Source organism: Onychostruthus taczanowskii, unplaced genomic scaffold (assembly GCF_017590055.1).
Source record: "Onychostruthus taczanowskii isolate IOZ18803 unplaced genomic scaffold, ASM1759005v1 scaffold112, whole genome shotgun sequence".
NCBI classification, from domain to species: domain Eukaryota; kingdom Metazoa; phylum Chordata; class Aves; order Passeriformes; family Passeridae; genus Onychostruthus; species Onychostruthus taczanowskii.
In genome coordinates, this window is record NW_024497852.1 from 594,282 (window position 1) to 606,779 (window position 12,498).

The following is a 12,498-nucleotide window of genomic DNA, read 5'->3' on the forward strand; positions in this document are numbered from 1 at the left end:
GCCCCGGGGCCCCCCGGCCCCCGGCCCCGGGGGGGGGGGGGGGGGGCGCTGCCCGGGCGGGACCCTCGGACCGGGATCAGCACGGAGCCCCCCCGGGCCGCTCCCCGCGCCCCTCACCGCTGCTCCGTTTCCCGGCAGCGCTGCCGCGATCCCGCCGAGGCCGCCCCGTCGGGCCCGGGCCCGGCAGCGGCCGTGGGCGCCGTGCGCCGCCGTTTCTCCGGGACCCCGTTGCTGCCGCCGCTGGGCTGCCGGTTGGCGGAGGCGGCCCGCGCCCCCGAGCCCGAGGCTGCCCGGGTGGTGTTCACCATCGAGGAGAGCGGCCCCAGCAGCGGCGATGAGTCCGAGCCCCCCCGGTAAGGGCGGGACGGGGAGCGGGGAGGTGATGTCCCGGTGGCACCGGGAACGCGTTACCGGGCAGGGCACGGCTGGCGGGGACGCTCCCGGCTTCAGCACCGGCGGCCGGACAGCGGCACCGGGGCAGAGCACACGGTGGGTTGGGGACAAGCTCCTCTGTCACCGAGCCCGCCGTGCCAGCCTCGGGACGCCCGTTGTGATCACCGTCTGTCCCTGTCACCGCACAACACTCCTGTCCCCCACTGTCCCTGCCACCCCCATCCACCTTTTCCCCACCACCCATGCCTGTCCTCACCCTCCTCACCCCCTCCTTGTCCCCACCCCGTGGCCCAGCCAGAGCCACCACGGGGCTGGCCGGGCCCTGCCCGAGGTGACCTCGGTCCCTCCCGCAGTGGCTCGGGCCCGGCTGTGCTGCTGCAGGGCTATTTTTGGGCCATTCCCCCTGTCCCGTGCCTCTCCCAGCCCGGCTTGTGGGGACAGCAACGAGCTGGCACAGCCGAGGGACATGGCTCTGGTGTCACTTGTCCTCCACCCCTGCACAGACACGTGGGGACAGTGACACGCCGATAAGGACTGGCTGTCCTGGGGATGGGCACTGGCTGTCCCGCGGCCAGCCCAGCCCTTGCTGCCCAGGGCTGCTGGCTGCCAGCCAGCACAGGGGGCTCTTCCCTCTGTCCCACGTCCCCTGATGTCCCTGTCCCACATCCCTCTGCCCTGATGTCGTGCTTGCAGTCCTTTGAAAGCCAAGGTGACCCCTCCAGGACGCCCCTCCGGTGGGTTTTGGGGTCCCCACCGGCGCTGTCCTGGCAGGGGGGCTCTGTTGCTGTCCCTCCTGGCTCCCTGCCAGCTGCTGGATGTTTTTGTGGCCATCAGGAACAGCAGGTAGCCACATCCTGCTGCATCAGGCTGGGCAAGTGCCAGCTCCCACGGCCACCTCACAGTGGGTCCCCCACAGTGTCACTGTCACCAGCTGGACCTCACTCTGCTGCTCCCTGTTCTGCTCCAGGAGGGGACAGCACCAGGGAGGGGCTGGGGCACGGTGTGGGACGGGTGTGGCTCTCACAGGTCCCTCGGTGGCACCATGGCACGTCCACACCACGCGTCTGGGATGCTCCAAGCTCAGCTGTGTCCCTTGGTGGCACCATGGCACAGCCACACCCCAAGTTTAGGATGCTTCGGGCTCAGCCACATCCCTCTGTCCCTTGGTGGCACCATGGCACCGCCACACCGCGTGTCCGGGATGCTCCAGACTCAATTGTGCCCCTCAGTGGCATCGTGTCACAGTCACACTGCATGTCCGGGATGCTCCAGACTCAATTGTGCCCCTCAGTGGCACCGTGTCACAGCCACACCGCGTGTCCGGGATGCTCCGTGCTCAGCTGTGTCCCCCCGTGGCACCGTGTCACAGCCACACCGCGTGTCCGGGATGCTCCGTGCTCAGCTGTGTCCCCCCCGTGGCACCGTGTCACAGCCACACCGCGTGTCCGGGATGCTCCGTGCTCAGCTGTGTCCCCCCGTGGCACCGTGTCACAGCCACACCGCATGTCCAGGATGCTCCGTGCTCAGCTGTGTCCCCCCGTGGCACCGTGTCACAGCCACACCGCGTGTCCGGGATGCTCCGTGCTCAGCTGTGTCCCCCCGTGGCACCGTGTCACAGCCACACCGCATGTCCAGGATGCTCCGTGCTCAGCTGTGTCCCCCCGTGGCACCGTGTCACAGCCACACCGCGTGTCCGGGATGCTCCGTGCTCAGCTGTGTCCCCCCGTGGCACCGTGGCACGTCCTCTCCGCACCCTCTGGCTCCCTGGGGGGCTTCGTGGGGCGTTTTTCCGTGTCTCCAGGCAGAGCACCCCTGCCCTTTCAGGAGCAGCTGCCGCCTCGGGGACAGCAGGGTGGCCGGTGGCACCGGGCCAGCGAGGGGCCACGTGCCCGGGCCGCCAGGCACACCGGGGGGGGACCCGCTCCCTGCGCCGGCTGCCGGAGCCAGACAGTTGTTTAATTTCCCAGGCGCAGGGCGGGAGGGGGATGGAAAGTTTCCCGGGGCTGCCGGGGCCGGGACGGCCGCACGCTTCCTGCTCGGCACCGGGGGCAGCGGGGCCTCGCCGCCGGCCCGGGGGTCCCTGAGCCGGGCCATGCTGCCCACCGCGCACTGCTCGCCGGGGGCTTCTCCGGCCGCGTCCCCCCGCAGTTCCCCCCGCAATTCTCCCGTCCTCTTCAGGAAGCTCCTGATGAACCAGAGCATCCGCCTGCAGCGGCGCTTCACCGTGGCGCATCCCCTCTGGTAAGGGGGGGACGCTGGCGGGTCCCCGCGGGGGGTGGCACCAGCCCGTGCTGCCGGCGTGGGGGCATGGCCCCCCCCAGAGCTGTGGCGCGTCCTCGGGGCTGTGGGGACGCGGGGGACGAGGAGGGGACAGCGGGTGTCCCCTCGTGGTCAGGGGGAGCCGGCCGGAGGAGCGGGGCTGAGCACGGACACGCTCATGGCAGCGATGGCCAGGCAGGGACCCCGGCGAGGTGGCCCGGTGGGGACGGAGGGGGACTTTGCCCTCCAAATCAAGGCAGCCACCCACCCGCCGCGGCTCGTCCCTGCCCTCCCCACCTCGGAGCTCTGTGGGGTCGGTTTTGGGGGGCCGGCCCCACCTTCGCGGGCGCCGTGGGGCTCAGCACATCCCCCCTCGGCAGCGATAGCATCTATTTATAGCGGCCCCGCCGCCACCGCTCGGAGGTCATTAACGCCGAAAGCAGGGGGGTTAATTGGGCACCAACCCCGTGGCAGGGGCTCGTGTCCCCCGGGGCTGTCCCCTGCGGTGGCAGCGGGGTCAGGCGTGGTGGCACGGGGCCGGGAACAGACGCGGGCATCACCCCGCGGGGCCGTCGGAGGGGACAATGCGGCTTTGTGTCGCCGGTACCATCGGGGATGGGAAGCCGAGGCAGGAAAACAAGGGGCTGCGGGATGGCATGACGCGGTGCCGGCTGGCACTGCCACTGCCACTGCCGGGGGCGGCCGCGCCACAGCCGCCGGGGCTGCCGGAGCGGGACGATGCTGCCGGGCAGCCGGTGCCCGTCCCGGAGGCACTCCTGCATCGGGTAGGTGCCGGGATCCCGCTGGGGACACGGTGGCCCCGGTGGCGTCTGCGCTTTCGCACTGCTCTGGGGTGGCTTGTCCCCGTCCCCACGGCGGTGGCGGCTGCGGGAGGGGACAGGCGCTGGATGGCCCTCGCTGTGTCCCTGCTGCGTGCAGCCTTTCCCATGACCCCGGGGCCAGCAGAGCGGCAGGGTGGGTGAGGCGGCCGCGGCCAGCTTGGGGACACTGCGGGGTCACCATGCCTGTCCCCTGTCCCCCCTGGATGCACACGGCTGCCAGGTGACTCCGGTCGGGTTGCCCCTGGGCTGCCGCCAGCGTGTCCCCAGGGGCCAGGGCTTGGCTTCTGCGTCGGTTTCTGTCCTTCGATGTCCCCTGGCTCTGTGCCGTGGCTGGGATATTGTCCCCTCCATGGGACACGGCACCTCGAGACGGGGCTGATGGAGGCTTTGGAGGACTTGGGACCGTGGTGCTGGTGACAGGTAGGGGGAGGGACAGGCAGGAGCCGGCCCTTCCTGGGGGTCACTGGAGCTGGGAGCTTCAGGGCAGCGGGTCCTGTCCCAGCTGGGTGACACGGGACAGCCTGGCTCTGCTGGTCAGTGTCCCAAGTCCCAGGGCCACTGTGCCAGCAGGGAGCTGAGAGGGTCCTTGTGCACCGAGCTGTGCCCGTTCCCAGCAGGTGGAGGAGCCAGCGGGGCCAGACCGGGCACCGCTGTCACCACAGGGCCACCAAGCCAGAGCGAGGTGGTGGCACAGAGAACCCGACAAACCTGGCAGCATCCCCTGGGCTGAGCTCCCTGAAACACGCACCCCTTGCCAGCCTTGTCCCCTCTCCCTTCACAGCTTTGACCTGGAGAATGGCCCCCCCGGCCGGGGCGCCCTGGACCCCCAGGCCAGCCCGGGCGCGGGGCTGGTCCTGCAGGGCACCTTCTCGCACGGCCAGCGCCGCGAGTCCTTCCTGTACCGCTCCGACAGCGACTACGACCTGTCCCCAAAAGCCATGTCCCGCAACTCCTCCATCGCCAGCGACCTGTGAGTGTCCCCCCAGCCCACATCCCCCTCCCCGAGCCTCCCCTCCCCGAGCCTCACGCTCCCCGTGCTCCCGCAGGCATGGAGAAGACATGATCGTCACACCCTTCGCCCAGGTAGGTGCCACGGGGGACACAGGAGGGGACAGGGCGTGCGGCCAGCAGCGGGGTGGGTGTCCCGCGGGGGTCCGCCCGACCCCAGCCCCCTGTCGCCCCCCAGGTCCTGGCCAGCCTCCGCACCGTCCGCAGCAACCTGACCCACCTCCAGGACCGCGCTGGCATCAAGTGAGTTGGAGGGCGAGGATGTCACCCGAGTGGGGACCCCAGCCCACGGCGGGGCGGGGGGGCACGGCTGTGGGGGTCACAGCTACTCAGCCCCCCGTGTTTGACAGGCGAGGATCGAGCAGCAGCCTGCCCTCGGGGAGCAAGGCCAGCCTCTCCGGTGAGTGCCGGGGAGGGCGGCGGTGGGGAGATTTTGGTACGAGCTGGCTGTCCCCGTGTCCCCAGGCTGTGTCCTGCCGTGCCCTGGGGGGTGCAGCCACCTCCTCCGAGGCAAGGCAGAGCTGCGGCTTTGCCCTTTGGGATCCATGTCTGGTTTTCGGCAGCTCCTCCCGCCTGGCCGCCCTTGGCGGCGGTGGAAAAGCTCCCGTTGACGTCAAACCTTCCATTAATAAAAGCCCGGCGGTGAGCGGGGCCCCGCGGGAGCCCGGCTGCCCCCGGGGCTGGCTGTCACCCCACGGGACAGCGTGGCACGCCGCGTGCCGGGGCTGCCACGCCATGGGGACAGCGTGCCGGGGCTGAGCCCCGCTGCCCAGGGATGCCTGACCCCGACCCCCGCGTCCCCCCGCCGCCCCGCTCGGGGGGTGCTGTGACACTCCACGCGGGTTTGGGGTGGCACCAGCCCCCCTGTGCCGGGTGGCCGCGCTGCTGGCAGGTCCCTTGCCAAGCTGGCGGGTGTCCCCAGCAGAAGATGCCCACCAGAAGCTCTCGAGGGAGACCCTGGAGGAGCTGGATTGGTGCTTGGACCAGCTGGAGACGCTGCAGACCAGGCACTCGGTCAGCGAGATGGCCTCCAACAAGGTAAGGGGACATTTTCACGGTCACCCTGGCGGGCGTGGGGACCCCAGAGCCCCCCAGGATGTCCTGCCAGCCCCCCACACCGCTGACCCTGCCAACCACCCACAGTTCAAGCGGATGCTGAGCCGGGAGCTGACGCACCTCTCGGAGACCAGCCGCTCCGGGAACCAGGTGTCCGAGTACATCTCCAGCACCTTCCTGGGTGAGGACCCCCTGCCCCAGGGTCACCTCCCCGCTGGCAGCAGGGTGGGCTTTGTGTCCCCAGGGAGCTGGGGTGCCCACGGGCAGTGGAGGGTCCTGCTTGTTTCTTGTGGAGGAATGGAATGGGGGACCCAGGGGGGTTTTCCTGGGTGTCCCAGTGGGATTTGTCCCACAAATGTCACAGCATTTGTACTGGCTGGGGGTGCTGGCTCATACTGGTGTATACTGGGGCTGTTGGGGCCACCCCTGTGTGCCTGGAGGAGTGTCCAGGGGTCCCCTGGCAGATCTGTGACCTGTGGATGGGGGTGAAGTAAAGTGCTGCAGCCCCCCAAATTGTCACAGCGTGACGCGGGGAGACGCTGGCAATGACATTTGGCCTCCCCGTGTCACCCCAGACAAGCAGCACGAGGTGGAGATCCCCTCGGCACTGGCAAAGGACAAAGAGAAGGAGAGGAGGAAGCGTCCCATGTCCCAGATCAGCGGCGTCAGGAAGCTCAAGCACAGCTCCAGCCTGGCCACCGCCGGCATCCCCCGCTTCGGGGTGCGCACGGAGCACGAGGCGCTGCTGGCCAAGGTGGGCCCTGGCAGGGCTGACCCCCCCCCCGACCCTGGGGTCCCCAACACCACCCCCCCATGGATCTCTGTCCCTCTGCTCCCCAGGAGCTGGAGGACACCAGCAAGTGGGGGCTCGACGTGTTCAAAGTCGCCGAGTACTCGGGGAACCGCCCGCTGACCGTCATCATGTACAGCATCTTCCAGGTGAGCGCCCCGCCGGGACGTCCCTGTCCTTGTGCCCGCATGGGGACGAGCCACCTCCCGCCTTCCCGCAGGAGCGTGACCTGATGAAGACCTTCCGTATCCCCGTCAACACCTTCATCACCTACATGCTGACGCTGGAGGACCACTACCACGCCGACGTGGCCTACCACAACAGCCTGCACGCCGCCGACGTGGCGCAGTCCACGCACGTCCTACTCTCCACGCCTGCGCTGGAGGTGATTCCTGGTCACCTGAAGCCACCCAGGTGTGCCTGAGGGGCCGTCACGTGTCCCCAATGCCTTTTCCCACCATTCCTAGGCTGTCTTCACGGACCTGGAGATCATGGCTGCCATCTTTGCCAGCGCCATCCATGACGTTGACCACCCCGGGGTCTCCAACCAGTTCCTCATCAACACCAGTGAGCTGGGGCGCAGGGATGGACCTGGGGGATATTGGGGGACCCCAGGAGTCACCCTGGGGTGACCGGTGCTGTCTCACAGACTCGGAGCTGGCCCTGATGTACAACGACGCCTCGGTGCTGGAGAATCACCACCTGGCCGTGGGCTTCAAGCTGCTCCAGGAGGAGAACTGCGACATCTTCCAGAACCTGAGCAGGAAGCAGAGGCAGACGCTCCGTAAAATGGTCATCGACATGGTATGGGGGGCTGGAGCAGCCCAGGGTGGGGTCTGGGCTGGGGGATCAGGCTTGAGACCCTTTCCCACCTCTCCCTGCCCAGGTGCTGGCCACGGACATGTCCAAGCACATGAACCTGCTGGCGGATCTGAAGACCATGGTGGAGACCAAGAAGGTGACCAGCCTGGGCGTGCTGCTGCTGGACAACTACTCCGACCGCATCCAGGTGGGGACACACCTGGGCAACCCTTCCCAGCACCGCAGGTGTCCATCCCAGCTCTGGCCTTCCGGGATGTCCCACTTGGTGCCACCACCATCCCAAACCCAACTTGGGGGGGGGGCCAAGCGAGTTCGTGGCACAGCGTGGGTGGACCTGGGGGACAGAGGACACGGTGTCCATGCCCACAGGTTCTGCAGAACATGGTGCACTGCGCCGACCTCAGCAACCCCACGAAGCCGCTGGAGCTGTACCGGCAGTGGACCGACCGCATCATGGTGGAGTTCTTCCACCAAGGAGACCGGGAGCGGGAGAAGGGCATGGAGATCAGCCCCATGTGTGACAAGCACACCGCCTCCGTGGAGAAATCCCAGGTGGGGTGGCAGCCTGGGGACAGGGCGGGGTGCCAGGGCAAGGCAGGGGGGGCTCAGCTCTGCCTCCCCCCCAGGTGGGATTCATCGACTTCATCGCCCACCCGCTGTGGGAGACCTGGGCCGACCTCGTGCACCCCGACGCCCAGGAGCTGCTGGACACGCTGGAGGACAACCGGGAGTGGTACCAGAGCATGATCCCGCGCAGCCCCTCCCCTCCGCCCGAGGCACCCGCCGTGTCCCCCGCCACCACCGACAAGTTCCAGTTCGAGCTGACGCTGGAGGAGGAGGAGGAGGAGGGTGAGTCGGACACGGAGCTGGAGGGCGCCGAGAGCCCCTTGGACGAGGACAACAGCGGCTCCAAGACACCAGGCACGGATGACTCGGAGTGTGCCGACACCAAGCGCCTGTCCCCCGGCCCCGGGGACCGGGACTCGCCTGTCCCCCGCCCCAGGGACGTGGACAACCGGCAGGCGCTGGAGGGGACGCTGCCGAAGGACGGTGGCAGCGGGTGCTCCGTGCCAGGCCCCGAGGGCAGCCGGGGGCTGTGCCTGGACACAGAGGGCAATGTCACATTCCTGTCCCTGGGCACGTAGCGGCACCGACCCCTGGCTGCGGGGGAGATGTGGGACTGGGCACTGCCCTGAGCAGTGCTGGGGACAGTGGGGAGCTGGCACTGGGGAGCACTGGCACTGTAAGGACTCGGAGGCACCCGGGATGTGTCCCCGTCTGGGAGCTGGGCAGGTCCTGACAGGTACGAGGACGCTGCTGGCCTTCTCCCTGGGAAAGGTCCCTGTCCCCTTCAGACAGGGCGTGGGGACACGCTGCTCGGGGCCCAGCCCAGCCCTGGGGACATCACACCCCACAACGCTGCAGGAAGGAGCATTCCAGCACCTTGCCAGGTGTCCCCTGGCAGGACGAGGTGGGCAGAGGGTGCTGGTGGCACCCCCAGCACAGCACAGGCACGGCTCAGTGCTTTATTTATTTTGGGACGGGTTCACTTTTCAAAGCCTTTTGTAGCTCACTTTTTACTACGAGCCTCCCCGAGGCTTACACACAATTTTGGGGCAGGAAAGACGCATTTTTGGGGAGGAAAGTTCCATTTCTGCTCTGTGATCACTCCAAATGCCGTTTGCACTTCACATTTCGGACCCCGGCGGGTGCTGTCACCACCCCCTCCCCACTCCCCATCTCCGCTGTCCTGCCTGGGGCAGGGTCCTTTGGGATTCTTCCTTCACCTTCCAGAGATTAAACCCGGTTTGTTCCACCCTAAACATGAGCCTTGCCTCTTTGTGTCACGGGAGCCGCAGCCGATGTCCCCAGGGAGCGGTGTGGCTGGCGGCCCCGTCTCCCGCCGGGCACCGGGCAGGGCCTGGCTCCGTGCTGGAACAAAAGCCAGCTCCTCCCTGGAAACGCCGATCCATCACTGGCAAACACGACCTGCTAAGGTAAATATTTAATCGCCGGCTTGGCGCGGCGCGGAGCCCCCGCTCCCTGCTCTTCCGCATTGCTCCCCGCGGTGATTTATCTCCACAAACACGGCCCCACCCGTGGCACTGCCCCGGCACGTGGGGCCCTCGCCCCCTGCCTGCCCTGGCAGCAGCAGGGCCTCCCGAACTGATGGTTTTTCCCCAGCCCGGGCGTTCTCCAGGGTTTTTCCGGGAGTGCCGGGTCCCGCACGGGGTGCTGGTGGCTCGGTGCCGTCGCTGGTGGGTGCTGGATGTCCCCCTGTCTCTCCAGAGAGGGATGGGCTGAGGCTCTGTGCTCTCAAATTCCTCAAATCCAGACTTGCAAGAGAAAAGCAGGTGGAAAAAGTGCTTTTTTCCCCCCTGTTTCTGGGTGAGGGGCTGCAGCATATTTCTGGCTGAGGGGCTGTTGGCTGGGGAAGGTGATGAAAAATGGTCACAGCAGCCTGAATCCATCCCTGAGCCTGGCTCCATCCCCAATTCTGGATCCATCCCTAAGCCTGGCTCCATCCCTAATTCTGGATCCATCCCTGAGCCTGGCTCCATCCCTGATTCTGGATCCACCCCTGATTCTGGATCCATCCCTGAGCCTGGCTCCATCCCTAATTCTGGCTCCATCCCTGAGCCTTGCTCCATCCCTAATTCTGGATCCATCCCTGAGCCTGGCTCCATCCCTAGTTCTGGATCCATCCCTGAGCCTGGATCCATCCCTGATTCTGGATCCACCCCTGATTCTGGATCCATCCTACAGCTGGCTCCATCCCTGACTCCATGTCCATCCCATGGCTGGCTCCATCCCTGTCCCGTGTCCATCCCTGTCCTGTGTCCATCCCTGACCTGTGTCCATCCCTGACCTGTGTCCATCCCTGTCCTGTGTCCATCCCGGCCCCGTGTCCATCCCCACAGCCGGCTCCATCCCTGCTCCCCCATGCCATGCCGGACTGCCCGTGCCACCCCGCTGTCCCCGCTGCCCACCCCGAGCCCACCGTGTCCGGCTCGGTCCTGCCGGGGCTGTGGCAGGCTTACACACAATTTTGGGGCAGGAAAGACGCATTTTTGGGGAGGAAAGTTCCATTTCTGCTCTGTGATCACTCCAAATGCCGTTTGCACTTCACATTTCGGACCCCGGCGGGTGCTGTCACCACCCCCTCCCCACTCCCCACCTCCGTTGTCCTGCCTGGGGCAGGGTCCTTTGGGATTCTTCCTTCACCTTCCAGAGATTAAACCCGGTTTGTTCCACCCTAAACATGAGCCTTGCCTCTTTGTGTCACGGGAGCCCCAGCCGATGTCCCCAGGGAGCGGTGTGGCTGGCGGCCCCGTCTCCCGCCGGGCACCGGGCAGGGCCTGGCTCCGTGCTGGAACAAAAGCCAGCTCCTCCCTGGAAACGCCGATCCATCACTGGCAAACACGACCTGCTAAGGTAAATATTTAATCGCCGGCTTGGCGCGGCGCGGAGCCCCCGCTCCCTGCTCTTCCGCATTGCTCCCCGCGGTGATTTATCTCCACAAACACGGCCCCACCCGTGGCACTGCCCCGGCACGTGGGGCCCTCGCCCCCTGCCTGCCCTGGCAGCAGCAGGGCCTCCCGAACTGATGGTTTTTCCCCAGCCCGGGCGTTCTCCAGGGTTTTTCCGGGAGTGCCGGGTCCCGCACGGGGTGCTGGTGGCTCGGTGCCGTCGCTGGTGGGTGCTGGATGTCCCCCTGTCTCTCCAGAGAGGGATGGGCTGAGGCTCTGTGCTCTCAAATTCCTCAAATCCAGACTTGCAAGAGAAAAGCAGGTGGAAAAAGTGCTTTTTTCCCCCCTATTTCTGGCTGAGGGGCTGTTGGCTGGGGAAGGTGATGAAAAATGGTCACAGCTCAAATTCCTCAAATCCAGACTTGCAAGAGAAAAGCAGGTGGAAAAAGTGCTTTTTTCCCCCCTATTTCTGGCTGAGGGGCTGTTGGCTGGGGAAGGTGATGAAAAATGGTCACAGCAGCCTGAATCCATCCCTGAGCCTGGCTCCATCCCCAATTCTGGATCCATCCCTAAGCCTGGCTCCATCCCTAATTCTGGATCCATCCCTGAGCCTGGCTCCATCCCTAATTCTGGATCCATCCCTGAGCCTGGCTCCATCCCCAGTTTTGGATCCCTCCCTGAGCTTGGCTCCATGTCTAATTCTGGCTCCATCCCTAATTCTGGCTCCATCCCTAATTCTGGATCCATCCCTAATTCTGGATCCATCCTACAGCTGGCTCCATCCCTGACTCCATGTCCATCCCATGGCTGGCTCCATCCCTGTCCCGTGTCCATCCCTGTCCTGTGTCCATCCCTGTCCTGTGTCCACCCCTGGCCCCGTGTCCATCCCTGTCCTGTGTCCATCCCTGTCCTGTGTCCATCCCTGACCTGTGTCCATCCCTGTCCTGTGTCCATCCCGGGCCCCGTGTCCATCCCTGTCCTGTGTCCATCCCTGTCCTGTGTCCATCCCTGACCTGTGTCCATCCCGGCCCCGTGTCCATCCCCACAGCCGGCTCCATCCCTGCTCCCCCATGCCATGCCGGACTGCCCGTGCCACCCCGCTGTCCCCGCTGCCCACCCCGAGCCCACCGTGTCCGGCTCGGTCCTGCCGGGGCTGTGGCTGTGGGATGAGCCTGGGCAGGAGCCAAGAGCTGCACCGGGACAGAGAGCACGGAGCCCCCGGGCGGGGCAGGGCCCGGGAGGCTCCGGGGCCCCGGGCAGGGCAGGGCGGTGCCGCTGCCCTCAGGCCGCCATATGCTGCCGGCCCTAATCCCCGCTGGAGCCTCAGGGCGAGGGAGGACATGGCCGCCCACCTGCGCACCAGCCCCGCCTCAGCGCCAGCCGCCCTGTCACGGGAAGGATCAGCCTGCCCGCGACTGCGGGCCTATGGAAGGCGTCGCGATAGCGCGCCATGTCGCGACAGGGAGGCTGTCAAACCTCGCCCCCCCCTTAGAGCGGGAATGGTTCGCCCTACACCCCCGCTGGCGCACGGATGGTTCATCCCGCGCCCCGCGGAGCGCGGCCGGACCGCACCACTGCGCTTTGCCGGAGGAGGGGGCGGCGCCCACCATCGCGCCGAAAGGGGGGGTCTCCTCCCCCCCCGTCCGCCCGCTGTCCATCAAAGCGCGCCGCCGAGCCAATCAGCGCCTCCCTCAGGGGCGCGCCCGTGACGCCAAGACTCATTTGCATAGAAAGCTCCTCCCCCTCAGCCGACGTCACCCGGGCTCCGCATCTGCTGCAGTCGCTGCGGGGAGGAGGCGGCGGCGCGAGCGCGGCAGAGGTGAGACCCCCCCCGTCCCCCCCACCGGGACCACCCCAC

General features: G+C 67.0%; 2 protein-coding genes across 5 annotated transcripts in view; both read left to right on the plus strand.

The window, feature by feature from the left end:
• Window positions 1–2,191: 2,191 nt before the first annotated feature.
• On the plus strand, window positions 2,192–8,993 carry LOC121347253 (cAMP-specific 3',5'-cyclic phosphodiesterase 4C-like). Of its 4 annotated transcripts, none has more exons than XM_041425789.1 (15): window positions 2,192–2,634; window positions 4,276–4,464; window positions 4,541–4,577; window positions 4,681–4,745; window positions 4,853–4,902; window positions 5,395–5,540; window positions 5,646–5,739; window positions 6,134–6,312; window positions 6,399–6,497; window positions 6,569–6,733; window positions 6,816–6,915; window positions 6,998–7,152; window positions 7,235–7,357; window positions 7,540–7,722; window positions 7,797–8,993. In XM_041425789.1, the coding sequence occupies exons 1-15, from the start codon at window positions 2,486–2,488 to the stop codon at window positions 8,313–8,315; spliced, it is 2,253 nt and encodes a 750-aa protein (XP_041281723.1). In that variant the 5' UTR covers window positions 2,192–2,485; the 3' UTR covers window positions 8,316–8,993. The 4 variants fall into 4 exon arrangements, with proteins under 4 accessions (XP_041281723.1, XP_041281730.1, XP_041281739.1 ...); XM_041425796.1 differs by having other exon boundaries at window positions 2,197–2,634; window positions 5,425–5,540; XM_041425805.1 differs by having other exon boundaries at window positions 2,213–2,634; window positions 5,428–5,540.
• A 2,778-nt stretch (window positions 8,994–11,771) lies between these two features.
• Window positions 11,772–12,498, plus strand: part of LOC121347289 (ras-related protein Rab-3A) — a 5,786-nt gene continuing 5,059 nt past the window's right edge. Inside the window, exon 1 of the mRNA XM_041425850.1 lies at window positions 11,772–12,459. Coding sequence (XP_041281784.1) covers window positions 12,172–12,459 — 288 coding nt within the window. The 5' untranslated portion in view covers window positions 11,772–12,171. The remainder of the gene's footprint in view (window positions 12,460–12,498) is intronic.